The 17,490-nt window shown below is 44.1% G+C and overlaps 1 protein-coding gene across 3 annotated transcripts in view; it reads right to left on the bottom strand.

Annotated features, from left to right (window-relative positions):
* Positions 1 to 17,490, bottom strand: part of CDK5RAP2 (CDK5 regulatory subunit associated protein 2) — a 106,933-nt gene that overhangs the window by 56,273 nt on the left and 33,170 nt on the right. For all 3 annotated transcript variants that reach the window (XM_058159129.1, XM_058159128.1, XM_058159127.1), the window contains 3 exons: positions 13,096 to 13,223; positions 9,944 to 10,062; positions 6,867 to 6,995 (listed from right to left, as the gene is read on the bottom strand). In XM_058159129.1, coding sequence (XP_058015112.1) covers positions 6,867 to 6,995; positions 9,944 to 10,062; positions 13,096 to 13,223 — 376 coding nt within the window. The remainder of the gene's footprint in view (positions 1 to 6,866; positions 6,996 to 9,943; positions 10,063 to 13,095; positions 13,224 to 17,490) is intronic.

The raw sequence follows: 17,490 nt of genomic DNA on the forward strand, positions 1-17,490 counted from the left end.
AGCAGGTTTAAAAAGAGCTGAGGAAACAGCTTAGCTTGGCCACAATTGATAGAAAAACACATTCCTAACGAAGGATACCCAGATATTTTTGGATGAGGGCCAGCCTGACTTAAGAATAAACGCCATTATCAGAGGCCTATGCCAATTCAATGTCCGAATTTTAATTTAGACCAGGTGGTAAGACTCAAGACCGAGGAAGATGCGAAACTAAATACACTGATTTTTTTTTCTGCAAAATTAATAAGTATGATATATAGAGTGAGGTCCTACAAGATCTCAAAGTCTCTGTGTCCCTCCGAGCTTGATAGCTTCAAAACTATCAAGACTATCAAGACTGTATGACTGTAACTTTGTTGCTGGTAATCCTTATGATTTATATTGATATATTGACCATCATTTGTGTTGTAAATGTTGTACCTTGATGAAGGTATCTTGTTCTTTTATGTACACTGAGAGCATATGCACCAAGACAAATTCCTTGTGTGTCCAATCACACTTGGCCAATAAAAAAATTCTATTCTATTCTATTCTATTCTATTCTATTCTAAGAAGGAATAGAATGGTTGGGATTGATGGACCAACTGCTAACACTTTTGGGTAACTTTCCCCCAGGGGCATCCAAACTTGGTGACTTTAAGACTTCTGGATTTCAACTCCCAGAATTCCCCAGCCAACAAGGGAGCTGAAGTCCACAGGTCTTAAAAGTTGCCAAGGTTAGATATCAAATAAGATCTGAGCAGGATGGGTTGCAATGCATCAACTCCAGAACACTCTGTCCAAGGTCCTGAAGTACATTTTTCCTATTCTTTCATCTCTCTGAGGATCATCAGTCTTCGAGCCTCTCCATGGATTAAAACAGGGCTTGGCAACCTTAAACACTCAAAGAGCCATAAAGCTCCTAACCGGAAGCCCCCCGTTCAATTCTGGAGCCAATCGGAAGTCCGGTTCCGCCATCATAGTCTTCTCCTAGCGTAGCATCCTTTTTCCTCTGCCAACCGGAAGTCCGATTCTTCCACCATAGAGTCTCCTCCCCTTTTTCCTCTACCTATCCTAACCGAAAACCCTATCAATTGTGGAGCCGACCGGCAACAGGGAGCTGCAGCAGAGGGATGAAAGAGCCACATGTGGCTCCAGAACCGCAGGTTGCCGACTCCTGGACTAAACCTAGACCAAAGGACCGCAACGTTGGTTCCCAAATTGGCTCCAGCAGCTACAACTCACCAGTGGAGCCAAGACACTTATTGGGATGAGAATTCAAGTCCTTTTAGCCACCACCCTAAGTGGAAATCGTGGGAATCCAAGGATCTCCTAACCTATCTCAGAGTTCAAGTGATGAGACAACATTTCTACTTAACCGAGAGAACGGCTTATGGGCAACATAAGAGACAGCCCTGCTTTAAGCATCCTTTGATTTGAACTTTTGATGCCCTAGGACAGCGGTTCTCAACCTGTGGGTCGGGACCCCGTTGGGGGTCGAATGACAATTTGCCAGGGGTCGCCTAAGACCATCGGAAATATGGGAAGTATACTTGCGAGTCAAAGAATCGCGCTCCAATGGTTGACTCCACAAGCCAGCTGCAGGCTCTTCAAATCGCTAGCCGAATTCGGCTTCAGGCGTGATGAATTAAAAAAGAGAGAAATCTTTGCTCTGATGTCTCCCTCTCAAGCCAGCTGCAATCACTCCCAATCGCTAGCCTAATCTGGCTTCAGGCGCCATAAACTTAATAGGGGAGGAGTCTCCGCTTTAATGCCTCCATCCTCAAGGCAATCGCAAGCAGTTCAGATCGCTAGCCAATACGGCTTCAGGCGCGATAAATTCAAAATGAAAATAATTTTATGGTTGGGGTCACCACATTGTGGGGAATTGTATTAAAGGGATCGCAGCACTATAAAGGTTGAGAACCACTGCCCTAGGACTTCAAAGGCTGTGAAATACTGGGTTGTTGTTTTTTTTACTTAATAGCCAGAAGAATATAGAATAATACAGAATAACACAGTTGGGTGTGTTTTCTTCTGCAGTGGGGCGGGGGGGACGCCTGTCAGCTTTGGAAGCCATACTAGGCCGAAGGCTTCCACACGCTGCCACTTTCTCCTGTGTGGGAAAGTAGGAGAAGAGGGATGGTGGTGGTACAAGGTGTCGTGTCCCACTCCTCCGCTGACGGCCAGGTCAGGGAAATCCGAATCTGGCGTGCCTCTGCAGCTCTGCCAAAGTCCTAGCAAAGTTCTCAAGGCAAGCAGGAGACCAGAAAGTGACTTCAGCAAGATAAGGTAGACTTTGCCTGACTCAGAGACTGCCAGAAAGCAGATCCTTTATATAGGCCATGGGGTGTGGCTCCATGACTCAGCACTTATCCAGGCCTGCCCCTCCCTTCCTTCTGTTGCTGCCGCCTATCAATTCTCCTGAAGCGAGGGTCACTCCAGTCTGCAGCTGTTGGTAATTGACCTTCCTCAGGCTCACATGCTGTGGGGGAGGGGGAGGGGTCTAGTTGCTCCGTTTGTCTGGGCATGGAGCCAGGGCTGGGGGCTGGAGGTGCTTCTTCTTCCTCAGCCTGTCTGGGCATGGAGCCAGGGCTGGGGCCGGGAGGCATGCTAGGACATTCCTCAGCGTTCGGAAGCAGATAAGAAGGCCCCGGCTGCGGGGAAAGCGGACGAGGCACAACACAAGGGGCCATTAACCGTAATAACATTCTTCCTGACGGTCAAGGTCAGGCCAAGACTGCATCTGGAGAAGGAGTGGTGGGAGTGATGCCTCGAGATGGGACGGTTTGGTGATTGGAGCACGTGATCGGCAGAGGAGTTAAGGTGGGGTGGTGGGGGTGGTCTGGGGTTTTGTACTACTGAGGAAAAACCCGGATCTCCAGATTCGGCGTTCATCCAGCTGTGCCAGCTTACCTGTACCAAGTAGCTTAAAAGAACTTTGAAAGATGTTTGCCTCGGAGTCTTTTCTGCAGGAGGGGGTTTTCTGGAACGCTGACAGGGAGGGGCCTTGGGGGGGGTCATCACCCTAGACCATTTCGGCCCTAGTGGCTAATCCAGTCTCTTCTTAAAAGCCTCCAGTGATGAAACACCCACAACTTCTGGGGGCAAGCCGTTCCACAGGTTCATCGTCCTCACTGTTAGGAAACTTTTCCTTAATTCCAGGTCACTTCTCTCCTTGATTCGTTTCCATCTATTATTTCTTGCCCTGCCCTCTGGTGCTTTGGAGCAGGGGTCTCCAACCTTGGTCCCTTTAAGACTTGTGGACTTCAACTCCCAGAGTCCCTCAGCCAGCTTTGCTGGCTGAGGAACTCTGGGAGTTGAAGTCCACAAGTCTTAAAGGGACCAAGCTTGGAGACCCCTGCTTTGGAGAATTGGTTGTCCCCCTCTTCTAGATACAGCTAGAAGATACCCACAGAGAGGATTTCCTGCAGCGCCGCCTGGATCCCAGAAAACTTTCCGCAATTTTAAAACATCCCCTCAGGAAAAGAGTAAAAAATAATGGGTGAGGGTACCCCCTCCCCCCGCAAGGTGGTGCCTCCCTCTGTTTTCCCATCAACTGACAGCCTCCTTAATGCCAGCGTGCCAAGAGAGGGACGAGGTTGCACCCAGTGCCTGCACGACTTCATCAAGCCTGTAATCCACGGTCCAGTGGTTTTATGCCCTGAATCTGCTGGAAACAGTCAAAAAAAAAAACCCAAAAAAACCAGGTTCTGCAAGCTTCCTATTTTCCAGCTCTTTGAGTCAGAAGTCCAATTTAAGCACTCAAGGTAGGAAATGTCATTCTGGTGCTTGGTTTTTGATCCAGACAAAAAAACGAACCGACTTGGGCTTTTTTAAAAAAAAAATATATAAAATAAAAAAGAATGCAAGCAGTATACTTCCAGTGGATTAACCGGGCATCATGAATTATTAAAAACTGCCGCTGCGTTTTTAAACATTTGTGGATAGGATAGGATAGGATAGGATAGGATAGGATAGGATAGGATAGGATAGGATAGGATAGGATAGGATAGGATAGGATAGGATAGGATAGGATAGGATAGGAATAATGGAATGGAATAGAATAGAATAGAATAGAATAGAATAGAATAGAATAGAATAGAATAGAATAGAATAGAATAGAATAGGAATACGAACAGGAAGAGGATAGGATAGGATAGGAATAGGAAAGAATAGAACAGAATAGAATAAAATAGAATGGGATGGGATGGGATGGGATGGAATAGGAATAGGAATAGGAATAGGAATAGGAATAGGAATAGGAATAGGAATAGGAACAGGAATAGAATAGAATGAGGAGAGGAGAGGAGAGGAGAGGAATAGGAATAGGAAAGAATAGGATGGGATGGGATGGGATGGAATAGGAATAGGAATAGGAATAGGAATAGAATAGAATAGGAAGAGAAGAGAAGAGAAGAGAAGAGAAGAGAAGAGAAGAGAAGAGAAGAGAAGAGAAGAGAAGAGAATATGTGAGCTTCCTCCGTGGAAGCTTTCAAGAAGAGCCTGGACTGCCATTTTTCAGAAATGGGGTAGGGAGGGTCTCCTACTTGGGTGGAGGGTTGGACTAGATGACCTACAAGGCCCCTTCCAACTCTGTTAATCAAGGAGAGAAGTCGCCTGGAATGAAGGAGAAATTTTCCAACAGTGAGAACAATTAACCAGTGGAACAGCTTTTCTCCAGAAGTTGTGGGTGCTCCAACACTGGAGGTTTTTAGGAAAAGATTGGATAATCATTTGCCTCTGGACTGATATAGGATCTCCTGCTTGAGCAAGGGGTTGGACTAGAAGACCTCCAAGGTCCATTCCAACTGTTATTCTCTTATTTTTAACTGGTAGCTGCTGGACTTTCTTCTGAAGCCTTCAGCAATCATCTTGCAAATCCAAGGAAATTGTGCACATTGGATTAACCTCTATTCTGCAATAGGGGTTCTGCAACCCAACAAGACAGACACAGACTTCAGGGGATCATTAGAACTGCAGAAAAAACAAGTGCTACCAACCTGCCTTCCATTGAGGACTTGCGTACTGCACGAATCAAAAAGGGGGCTGTGAAAATATTTACAGACCCCTCGCACCCTGGACATAAACTGTTTCAACTCCTACCCTCAAAACGACGCTATAGACTGCACACCAGAACAACTAGACACAAGGACAGTTTTTTCCCGAACGCCATCACTCTGCTAAACAAATAATTCCCTCAACACTGTCAAACTATTTATTAAATCTGCACTACTATTAATCTTCTCATCGTTCCTATCACCCATCTCCTTCCACTTATGACTGCATGACTGTAACCTTGTTGCTTGTATCTTTATGATTTATATTAACTGTTTCCTAATATGGTTTGATTGCTTATTTGTATCCTATGAGTATCATTAAGTGTTGTACCTTATGATTCTTGACGAATGCATCTTGTCTTTTTATGTACACTGAGAGCATATGCACCAAAGACAAATTCCTTGTGTGTCTAATCACATTTCGCCAATAAAGAAACCTTCCCTTCTCTTCCCTTCCCTTCCCTTCCCTTCCCTTCCCTTCCTTCCTTTCCTTTTTTTACTGGCACACCCTAAAAGCTATCAAAACCACATTTATAATAATCATTAATGATAGGAGCCAAAATTCTTCATGATCAAGGCTTAGCTTGAACGCATCTGCTTAACTTTACAGTCGATCTCCATTAATCCTCCCTTAAAAAAGGATAATTTTTTGTTTCTTGATTATCCACAGTTCCCTTTTCTAAAAGACGACCTACAGCGGGAATATTCCAAAGTTGAATTTTAGAAAACAGTTCCCTATTTTTCTTAGGGGTCCCAGATGACTTCTATTCCTTTTTTAATATTTTTTTACATTTTTTTACAAACATATCAATGCTTGAACTATTTGGCACCTGAGTGTCATACATTCTAATACGAATAAAACTAGTAGAATTAATCATAGTTATTACATTCAATCCAGAGGTGGGTTTCAGCAGGTTCTGACCTGTTCTGGAGAACCGGTGGGGAAAATTTTGAGTAGTTCGAAGAATCCGTAGTACAAATTCTGACTGGCCACCCCCCCATCTATTCTCTGCCCCCCCAAGTCCCAGCTGATCGGGAGGGAATGGGGATTTTGCAGTAACCTTCCCCTGGAGTGGGGTGGGTATGGAGATTTTACAGTATCCTTCCCCTGCCACACCCACCAATCCATGTCCACCAAGCCATGCCATGCCCACCAAGCCATGCCATGCCTCGCCCACCAAGCCACGCCCACAGAAACGATAGTAAAAAAAAATTGAAACCCACAGATTCAATCAACTTCTATATTTCTATTAATAATACACATTTATATTGTTGCATTCTTTCATTATCCAATTATTCCTTGTTTCCTCGTTACTGCTTTTATTTTATTATATAAAAGTGTATACACAAATATTCCCCCTTCTCTTATTTCTGTCTCTTATTCTAACTTTTAATCGTATCATCCTTTATTTTTAAAAAAATGTTTTCTTTCTATCCTACCTGACTTCTAATCATGTCACCTACCTGAAAAAAAGAAAAAAAAGCGAGAGAAAAAGAAAAGCAAATCAGAACAACAACAAAAAGGAGATATCATCTGTTCACTGTCTCTCTTCAATACTTTAATTGCTATGCTTTTTTTCTACTCGCCTCCCATATTCCTCTCTTGGACCTGTCTGCATCTACATCTTGGCTGTTCAATCTAGATATTTCTCCTACCTCTAACCTCTTTCACTGTCCAACTTCCAAAATGTGTACCCAGGTCCCTAACAACCTTTCAAGAAGTCTCAGATCATGCAATCTCAATGTGTTCGTCTGCGGTCAAATCTGTCTGTAAAACCTTAAATGATTTCAGGATTAAGTTTTAGGAGGATCAAGAAACCCAGGTCTCACCTCGCTTGTGTCTAAGGATTTCTGCTTCTCGTTCCCCGAAGGATCTGATGTGGAGAAGTCCAACGGCTTCTTTTTCAATTCTTGGATGACCCAGTGCATTTCTTTCACCACGCCGAGGAGCTCGACAAACTGAAACCATGAAGGAGAAGCTCTTGAAGACCGTGGGAACTCTTACATCCTTCCAAAAAATTCTTACGTTCAAGTTTGAACAGGTGAGTCCATGGCCAAAAAGTCCTGCCTGATTCTTGGGTTTCCCACAACCCAGGAAATTCATGTTGGAAAGGGCTATCTGAGGTACCTATCTACAAATGCTTATGGATTAGGTAGACTACGCCTTTCATGTAGAGGGAATTCTAAAAAGTTGGGGCATTTATTCCAATCCAATGCAAAGATGAGGTAGACTCTGTGTTTGAGAGGGATCACAAGGAGTGTCAGATTCTAGATTAAAAGAATCTGACACTCCTTGTGATCCCTCAATTCTTGTAGTTGGATCCTGAAGGTCATTCTAGATTTGCTACTCCAAATATCTCCCCCATCCGGATTCCTTGCGATTTCCTTGCAAACTTGTGGCATGCATAAAGCAGCACCCAGGAATGGGACAACTTACCACGGCCAACTCGCCACGGCCAACTCATCATGGCCAACTCACAACTGTCAACTCACCATGGTCAACTCATCATGGCCAACTCGCAACAGCCAACTCACCACAGTCAACTCAGCATGGCCAACTCACAACTGTCAACTCACCATGGTCAACTCATCATGGCCAACTCATCATGGCCAACTCGCCACGGCCAACTCACCATGGTCAATTCATCATGGCCAACTTGCCACGGCCAGATCATCATGCCAACTCGCAACTGTCAACTCACCATGGTCAACTCATCATGGTCAACTTGCCACGGCCAAATCATCACGCCAACTCGCAACTGTCAACTTACCATGGTCAACTCATCATGGCCAACTCACAACTGTCAACTCACCATGGTCAACTCATCATGGCCAACTTGCCACGGCCAACTCATCATGGCCAACTCACAACTGTCAACTCACCATGGTCAACTCATCATGACCAACTTGCCACGGCCAATTCATCATGGCCAACTCGCAACAGCCAACTCACCACAGTCAACTCAGCCTGGCCAACTCGCAACAGCCAACTCACCACAGTCAACTCAGCATGGCCAACTCACAACTGTCAACTCACAGTTGACTCTCCATGGCCAACCCGCCACAGCCAACTCGCTGCAGGACAACTTACCGCAGGACAATTTAACAATTCAATTTAATTATTCAAAATAAACTTTAAAAAATCGTTTTAGTTTTTGGCATTCACACTTCATTCTGTCCCTCGTTTTGCATCCTTTCTTTAATGGTTTCATTCCACTATTCCTTTGATAGTAGCGTAACTCTCATCCTGCAAGGAACTGTCCTGCGGCTGTGGTGAATTGTCATAGACCCACAACCACAGTGCGGTCTCAGAAATGGCTATTCCAAGGTAAGACACTGTCAGCCCCTTTGATGCTTGCTTGCTATCGGCTGCCATAGCAACGGGAAGGGGGGAAGATTGGCATTTGGGTGGGGAGTGAAGATGGCGCGCATGTGAACCAAAAGGGAGGGATGCTTTCATGATCTTCTGCGCAGGTGAATAGACTTCTTTATACCCAGTCAAGGTCAACCATCTCGGCATACCAGATGGGCAAAAACACCTGAAGATGCACCCCACATGACACCCTATGGAATGGGGATTGGACATTCCGCCTGGGTCCCTGTGGGGGTGGGGAGGGATTTGTGGAAACTTTCAATATGTAACTTTCACGCCTTTTGGCTCAGATCTTGCTTTTCTTTTCTTTTTTTAAAAAGTAATTTTTATTAAACTTTTGACTTTTGAAAACGAAAGAAAGTAAAATACAACAAAAAACAAAAACACATTAAAAACACGTAACAAACATAACATCACATCATATATTATTTTACTGTATCAACATAGATATATATTCTCTATCGTTCAATCGTTCATCTACGTGCTTATTATGTACATTGGTGTCTATTTACAGAACCATCGTTGTCCGGTTAACACTATTCAATAATTTACACTTCCTAGTTTTAACCCAATTAGATTAATATTCCGATTTATTATTATTTTGATTTCTTTTTTCTAACCAATCATATAGTTTGTTCCACACTTTATAGTATTCCGACTCTTCCCTTTCCTTAATTTCCAGTGTCAACTTATCCATTTCTGCACATTATAGAATTTTTTGGATTATTATTTCCTCTGCTGGTACATTGTTTTGTTTCCATCCATATGCGACAGCAATCCTTGCTGACGTTAATATATAAAGTATTAGATATTGTAAAGATTTGTCTATTTTGGGGTCTAATAAATAGAGTTCTGGTTTAAATTCCATTTTTAATTGGGTAATTTCCTCCAACCAATTTTGAATTTTTCACCAACATTTTTTATCTTGGGGCACATCCACCACATATGGTAGTATGTCCTCTAGTATGGTAAATCTTGCTTTTCTTTCGTTGCTACTGTTTCAAACTCAGTAAAAGTGCCTCTTCTCAACCCACCAACAGAAGAAGATTTAATTAAGAAAATCATAGAATGTGCGGAGATGGATAAACTAACAAAAGAAATCAAAAAAGAGGATACAGAATATTATAAGGTCTGGCGTATATGGTATGAATGGTTAGAAAATAGGAAAGATAATGAAAATTGAACAACGGTAAAATCTGTTTGTAGATGAAATAAAGAAAATATAGATGAATGTAGATGAAATAAAGGAAGATAGATAATATCAAAGTAGAATAAGATAGAATTAAAATATGTATAAATAGTAAGAAAGGACCACTTTGAATAGCTGATAAGAAACAGTGATATGCATATAAATGTTGTATGTTTGTCTTGTGTTTTTAATGTGTTCAAAATAAAAATCTTTTTATAAAAAAAAGTGCCTCTTGTCTGCAAACATGGAGTCGAGGGTTTTCTTTCTTGGGTTCTGAATGGAGGCACGCCTGACAGTGACGTTAATGAGCTTTCTGGTAGACCTACAAGAGGGGAAGCCAAATACCTTCTTTTTAAGCTCCTCCAGAGAGAGTTGATCTACTGGACAGTCCCAGCGATGATCCTGGTCCCGTAAGCAAATGCTCATGTACGACGTCTGATTGCTCCAAGATAAAGGGGTGTCTTCTAGGGGAAAAAAAGTGAAGTGGGGAGGGGGAATTCACAGCATTTATTTCACAATCCAGGCGGAATATGCTCTAGGTAGTCCTTGGCTTACAAACCTTCATTCAGTGACATTATAATGGCACTGAAAAGGGGCTTATTGGCCAGTTTTCACATTTACAACAGTGGCAGCATCGCCATGGTCACATGATCAAAATTGAGATGCCTGGCCACTGGCATGTATTTATGAAAGTTGTACTGTCACAGGTCATGTGATAATTATGTCTAGCTATGCCTATCTATCTATTTACGGTATCTGTCTCTCCGTCTGTCTGTTTCTGTCTATTTGTCTGTCTGTCTGTCTAGCTCGCTCTCTCTCTCTCTCTTTATCTATCTGTCTATATTTATCTCTCTATGGATGTCTAGCCATATATCTGCCTATGTCTGACTGTCTGTCTGTCTGTCTGTCTATCTCTTTGTCCAATATCTATCTATCTATCTATCTATCTATCTATCTATCTATCTATCTATCTATCTATCTATCTATCTATCTATCTATCTTTATCTACATCTGTCTATCCATGGATCTGGCTCTTTCTGTCTGTAACTTGACTATTCATATCAATCTATCTATCTATATGTCTGTCTGTCTGTCTATCTATATCTGTCTGTCTATCCATCTATCTGGCTATATTTGTCTGTCTATCTTGTCTATTTATTTATTATTTATATCTGTGTGTGTGTGTGTGTGTGTTGTGTGTGTGTGTGTGTGTATCTATCTATCTACCTACCTACCTATCTACCTATAATCTAGCTTTTACCTTTCTCTCTATAATTCTCTCTCTCTCTCTCTCTCTCTCTCTCTTTACCTACCTACCTACCTAACTACCCATATCTATCTACCTACCCACCTACTTACCTACCTACTTATCTGCCTACCTACCGACCAGCCATACCCTTATTTGCAAACCTAGGCTACTACTACTCTTCCTGCTTTTCCGGTCTCTCTTCTTTACGTTAATGTGATTCTGGCCCATTTAAAATTGTATGTTGAATTCAGCACTTCTTTTAAAAACATCAGATTTGTCCGACCAAGGCTTGGCCTTACCACAAAGGCTGTTCTTCTCCACAGCTGTTCCTTTTCTATCCCACTAAGGTATCCCCTCCTTACACACACACACACCCCAATGTTTTTACTTGCCTTCCTGACATCTTAAGACGCATCCCTGCGTCCCCCACTAGCTATCAACATGCGTCGCGGATCCACTGCACAATTACAGTTTGCATCCATAACGTGGCAATTTTAAAATTAATTTTAAGCAGGTGCACGAAACACGGAGGAAGGGGGGAGCGAAGGGGCGCGTGCGAGGCAGAGAGAGTTGGAATTATTCTTCCGTAGTTAAAGATTTTTGTGAAAACGAGATTGAGGTCTCGAGGGAAGCAAAGGAAAGCTGGGTTAAATAACAATGCCAATTTTATTTTATTTTAATTTTTTTTTTCTCCCCGCTATTGGCACAACGGACTACGGGAACTGAATCGCAAAGAGCGGCTTAGGTTTGTTTAAGAGTACAATTTGTGTGGTGGGAAGCTGTCATAAGCAGCTTATTTCAGAACTAAATTACGGGGGAAAGGAGAGGAAGGGAGAAGAGAGGGCAAACAAAAGAGACCTCCCACCTCCATTACCAAGCTCAGCAATGCCAGCAGATCACCAGAAAACTACAAATAAGTCGGGCAGATCTTCTAGAGGTCATTTTAGAGGAGATCCGTTTGGAGGCAAATGGGGCTACCCGAAAACAAAGTACAATTCTCATCACTTCTCAATCTTCCATATTTTATACAACTCCGAGCTGTCCACTCTTCAGTTTGGTTCTTTCCTACTTTCCTACTTCCGGCTCTTCTCACAACTCTGAGAAGGCTAAACGGGAATTCCCAGGAGGTGAAGGCTACCGTTAAGCCAACGGGTTGCTAAGTTATCCCTTGGGTATCTTCTCCAAATATATAGAAGACCAGCAACTCTCATGTCAAGCGTAGGCCAGCAGAGAAGACACAGCCTTGCTGGTTGAGGCCAAAGGCCCATCCTAGTTGGTGTTCTTTGTCCCAAGCTGGTTGACCAAATGCCTCAGGAAATTCATAAGTGGAATGTGAGGATGGAAGCTACCTTAGATGGAGCCATGAATGTGAGGATGGATGCTACCTAAGATAGAGCCATGAACATGAGGATGGAAGCTACCTAAGATGGAGCCATGAATATGAGGATGGATGCTACCTTAGATGGAGCCATGAATGTGAGGATGGATGCTACCTAAGATGGAGCCATGAATGGGAGAATGGGTGCTACCTAAGATGCAGTCATGGATATGATGATGGATGCTACCTTAGATGGAGCCATGAATGTGAGGATGGATGCTACCTACAATGGAGCCATGAATGTGAGGATGGATGCTCCCTAAGATGGAGCCATGAACATGAAGATGGATGCTACCTAAGATAGAGCCATGAATATGAGGATGGATGCTACCTAAGATAGAGCCATGAATGTGAGAATGGATGCTACCTAAGATAGAGCCATGAATGTGAGAATGGATTCTATCTAAGATAGAGTCATGAATATGAGGAGGGATGCTACAGATGGAGCCATGTACGTGAGAATGGATGCTACCTAAGATGGAGCCATGAATATGAGGATGGATGCTACCTAAGATAGAGCCATGAACGTGAGAATGGATGCTACCTAAGATGGAGCCAAGAATGTGAGAATGGATGCTACCTAAACATGAGAATGGATGCTACCTAAGATGGAGCCATGAATATGAGGATGGATGCTACCTAAGATAGAGCCATGAACGTGAGAATGGATGCTACTTAAGATAGAGCCAAGAATGTGAGAATGGATGCTACCTAAACATGAGAATTGATGCTACCTATGGTGCAGCCTTGAATATGAGGATGGATGCTACCAAGCCATGAAAACTGGTAGTCCTATGTAGCCCTTTCTCCATGAACCTATCTATTCTCCTTGGGACAGCAAGAGGTTATTTTGCCACCTGTTCTGCTCACCTTCCTTCCGGTTATCCCGGATTTGCTCTTCCAACGTTCTCCGCAAATTCCAGGTCTCCAAGATGCCTTCTTCGAGTTGCTTCCGCAGGGCCAAGATGGTGTTTAGCTCCTCCTGCAGATTGTTTATGCTAATATTTAAAAAAAAAAGAAAAAGAAGAGAGAATATATTTTAACTGAAGACCAAAGGAGACCAAGCTCATGAAACATTTGAGGGGAAAAAAATTGAGCTCTGGACTTCTTTTTGTTCGTACATAAAAGATCTCCTTCCAAAGGAGAAAAAGAATGAAGTCGCTTTTAAAAGCCTCTTGAAAGGACAGGATAAACGGATCTTTAGAGAAGATTAAAATAAAAATTAAAAAACAAACGCGTCGCTTGTCCCCCCTCCGTGGTGGTGTCATCTTTCAAACTTTTATGACATCCTTGCGCTTCAAACTTACCGCATTTTTTGGACTATACGATGCACAGGAGTATAAGACGCACCAAGATTTCGAAGAGGTAAACAAGGAAAAAAAATGTTTTTGCCCTCCCCGGCCCCCAGGAGGACTCTGCAGGCCTCCCAAACTCTCTGTGTATCCCGTTTTTGCAAAAAAATGGACCATTTTTGGCAAAAACAGGGTGCGCTTAGGGTTTGGAGAGCCTGCAGAGTGCGCCTGGGGGGTAGGGAGGGCAAAAACACAACACATGGAGGGTTTGGGAAGTCAAAAATAGGCCCATTTTTCGCAAAAACAAGGTGCACAGAGGGTTTGGGAGGCCTGCAGAGTGCTCCTGGGGGCTGGGGAGGGCAAAAATGCCCATTTTTGCAAAAAACGGGTCCATTTTCGCAAAGAACAGGCCCATTTTGGGCCTCCCAAACCTCCTACACATCATGTTTTTGCCCTCCCCAGCCCCCAGGAGCACTCTGCAGGCCTCCCCAACCCTCTGCATGCTCTATTATTGCAAAAAATGGGCCTGTTTTTGGCGAAAACGGGACGTGCGGGACGGGGTTCCGGGAGGCCAAACTTGGCTGTATTCGGTATATAAGACGCACCATTTCCACCCTCTTTTAGGATGGAAAAAAGTGTGTCTTATACGCCAAAAAGTACGGTATTTTTTTCCTCAGCAAAGAAATTTTAACAGTCTTTAACAGTAACAGAGTTTGGAAGAGACCTGGGAGGTCATCTAGTCCAATCCTCTGCTCACGCAGGAGACCTGCACTAGGGATTCGAACCGCTGAAGTGCCGATCTTACTGATCGACAAGCTCAGCGTCTTAACCCCTGAGCCACCTAGCCACGACGACACAAATTTGTTTAGAACTGCTAAAGCCTCCAGAGAGAGCTATTTATTTCAGTAGATAAAACATCGATATTTTTCCCCTCAGGCTGCCGAGTTCTCGATCTCTCTTCTTTATTCGCTTTTATCTTCACAACAGTCGGGCGAGGTAGCTTAGACCCAGGATGCATTACAGGGCTCAGCCCTCAATCCTCAACGCATGACAACAAGTAACAGAATAACGGAGCTGGAAGGGACCTCGGAGGTCTTCTAGTCCAACCCCCTGAATGGAGCTCAAAATTTCCGTTGCTAAGCAAGACAGTCGCTAAGTAGGTTTTGCTCCGTTTTGTGACATTTTCTCCCACGGTGGTTAAGCTAAACACCGCAGCTATTAAGCCATGAATCATCCGGTCGTTAAACGATCTGGATGGGAAGTTTACTAATGGCGATCACGCAAGCGCACGGATTTTGCTGCAACGGTCCTATGAAACTGGTCATAAGTCTCCTTTTTCCCCCCCCCAGTGCTGTCATAACTTTGGTCACTGAACGAGTCATCGAAAGTCGAGGACCGCCCGTGTACCGAATAAGCTTTGCAGCTGCATGAGAATTTGTCCACCTCGCCAGGTAGCAATTTCGGCTGGTAGCCAAACCTCTGAACGTTACACTCATTGCTACAAGCAAAGGGAGAGAGACATGAAAATCTAAAATACCTGAAGGGTTTGGCCAGCCCTTCTTCAGACAAAAATATAAATATTTTTATATAAATAAAACAGCCAACAGCAGCCTGGATTGCTTTTTAAGTAAAGTTCCTTCATCTAGGGAAGATTTTTTTTTTTAAAAAAAAAGGGGGGGTAGAACTAAAGAAGGAGAAGGGACTTTTAATACTATTAAATGCTCAGTTCTTTCAAAAAAATATAAACAAACACACACAAAGGCAATTTTTTCAAAGCCTGATTCTCCATGAAATAACTTTCCCCCCCTTTTTTTTTTTACTTTTGAAAGGAGTCAAAATGGTTGTTTGAAGAGGGAGGGAGGGAGGGAGGAAGGGAGGAAGGAAAAAATGGGGAGGAAGGGAGGAAGGGAAAGGAGGGAGGGAGGGAGGAACTCAAGAATTAAGCACTGCTTGGAAAACGAATAAATACATAAATGTCAAAAGGCTGCACATTCATTTCCTTAATGAAGGGCATTACTTGATTAAAGGTGACACGGCTGGGATTCAGTTCTTGGCAGGATGGATGTTTGGGCAGAGGGTGGGGAGGTGGGGAGGAGACAAAGGCTGGATCCAAGATTTACTCCATCATCTTGAAAGGAACAAGAACGGATCTCTGAACCTGCTGTCCGTTAAGCTCAGGACTACACTGGGGACCAATTCATGAGCTTCATTCAGTGTCCTCAACAACACTGAAGGTAAAAGGTACTCCTGTCCTCCTCCTCATTCTTCTCCTCCTCCTCCTCCTCTTCCCCTTCTCCTCTCCTGCTCTTCCTTCTTTTCCTCTTCCCCTTCTCCTCCTTCTTCTCTCCCTTTTCTCCTTCTCCTCCTCTCCTCCTCATCCTCTTCCCTTCTCCTCCCCATCTCCTCTTCCCTTCTTCTCCTCCTGCTCTTCCTTCTCCTTGTCCCTTCTTCCCTTCTCCTCATTCTTCTTCTTCTCTCCTTCTCCTTCTCCTTCTCCTCCTTCTCTTTCCTCCTCCTCCTCTCCTCCTCATCCTCTTCCCTTCTCCTCCCCATCTCCTCTTCCCCTTCTTCTCCTCCTGCTCTTCCTTCTCCTTGTCCCTTCTTCCCCTTCTCCTCATTCTTCTTCTTCTCCTCTTCCTTCTCCTTCTCCTCCTCTTCCTTCTCCTTCTCCTCCTCTTCCCCTTCTCCTCTCCTGCTCTTCCTTCTTTTCCTCTTCCCCTTCTCCTCCTTCTTCTCCTCTTCTCCTTCTCCTCCTCATCCTCTTCCCTTCTCCTCCCCATCTCCTCTTCCCTTCTTCTCCTCCTGCTCCTCCTTCTCCTTGTCCCTTCTTCCCTTCTCCTCATTCTTCTTCTTCTCCTCTTCCTTCTCCTCCTCTTCCTTCTCCTCGTCCTCCTCTTCCCCTTCTCCTCTCCTGCTCTTCCTTCTTTTCCTCTTCCCCGTCTCCTCCTTCTTCTCTCCCCTTTCTCCTTCTCCTCCTTCTCCTCCTCATCCTTATCCTCTTCCCTTCTCCTCCTCCTCCTCCCCATCTCCTCTTCCCCTTCTTCTCCTCCTGCTCTTCCTTCTCCTTGTCCCCCTCTTCCCCTTCTCCTCCACCTCCTCTTCCTCTTCTCCTCCTTCTCCTTTTCCTCCTCCCCTTCTTCTCTCTCCCTCCTCCTCTCCTTCTGGTTCTCCTTTATAATTTTAATTAGCATCATTTGTACATTGATTGATTCATTTCTTGTAACGTGTTTTGTTTCTGAACGGAGAAATAAAAAAGGAAAGTCCTCCCAGGAGAACACTTTCATTCATGAACCCAAGCAGGCATTTGGCACCAAGATCTCCACGAAGTTTGAGGAGGATGTTGTGCAAATGAGGTTAGCCAAGGAATTAATCTCCTCTTCTAAGCTGTTGTTTCTGTGGCTGGGGTTTTGTATGTTATGGTCTGCCAGCAGCCCCCGGAGCTAGCAGTGGAGTCAGACAGTGAGGAGGCTGGGGAGGACCATGGGTCAGTCCTGGAGTCAGGGGAAGGCCCAGACGAGGGCTCTGCGTCAGAGGCAAAGATGGGGCCAGGGCCATCTGGGTGCGATGCGTGGATTCCGGAGCCTCCAGAGCAGAGCGGAACAGGAGGAGCCTGTTCCTAGTGCACGCATGTGAAGAGCTGCCAGAAGACAAGAGCAGCTGAAGCAAAAAGGACAACTCAGGAGTAAGGCCAGGAGATGATTGGCCCCTCCCATAAGGCTTAAAAGAGCAGCAAAGGCTCTTGGGCTCTTTGTAGGAAAGCAACATTGCTACATTGGTTTCTAGTTGGTGTTTCTTGTTTCTGAACTTCATGGGGCTTTGCCAAGAAAGGCCTTAGGCAGGGTGCCAAAGAGGACAAAGGTTTGTGATAAGGGCGAAGGACTGTTTATGAAGAATTTGTTTTGGAATTAATTTGGACTAAGCTGAGAATGAAGTAATTGTCAGCTATTCTAATAAACTACGCTTGTTTAGGACT

This window comes from Ahaetulla prasina, chromosome 16 (genome assembly GCF_028640845.1).
Source record: "Ahaetulla prasina isolate Xishuangbanna chromosome 16, ASM2864084v1, whole genome shotgun sequence".
NCBI lineage: Eukaryota > Metazoa > Chordata > Lepidosauria > Squamata > Colubridae > Ahaetulla > Ahaetulla prasina.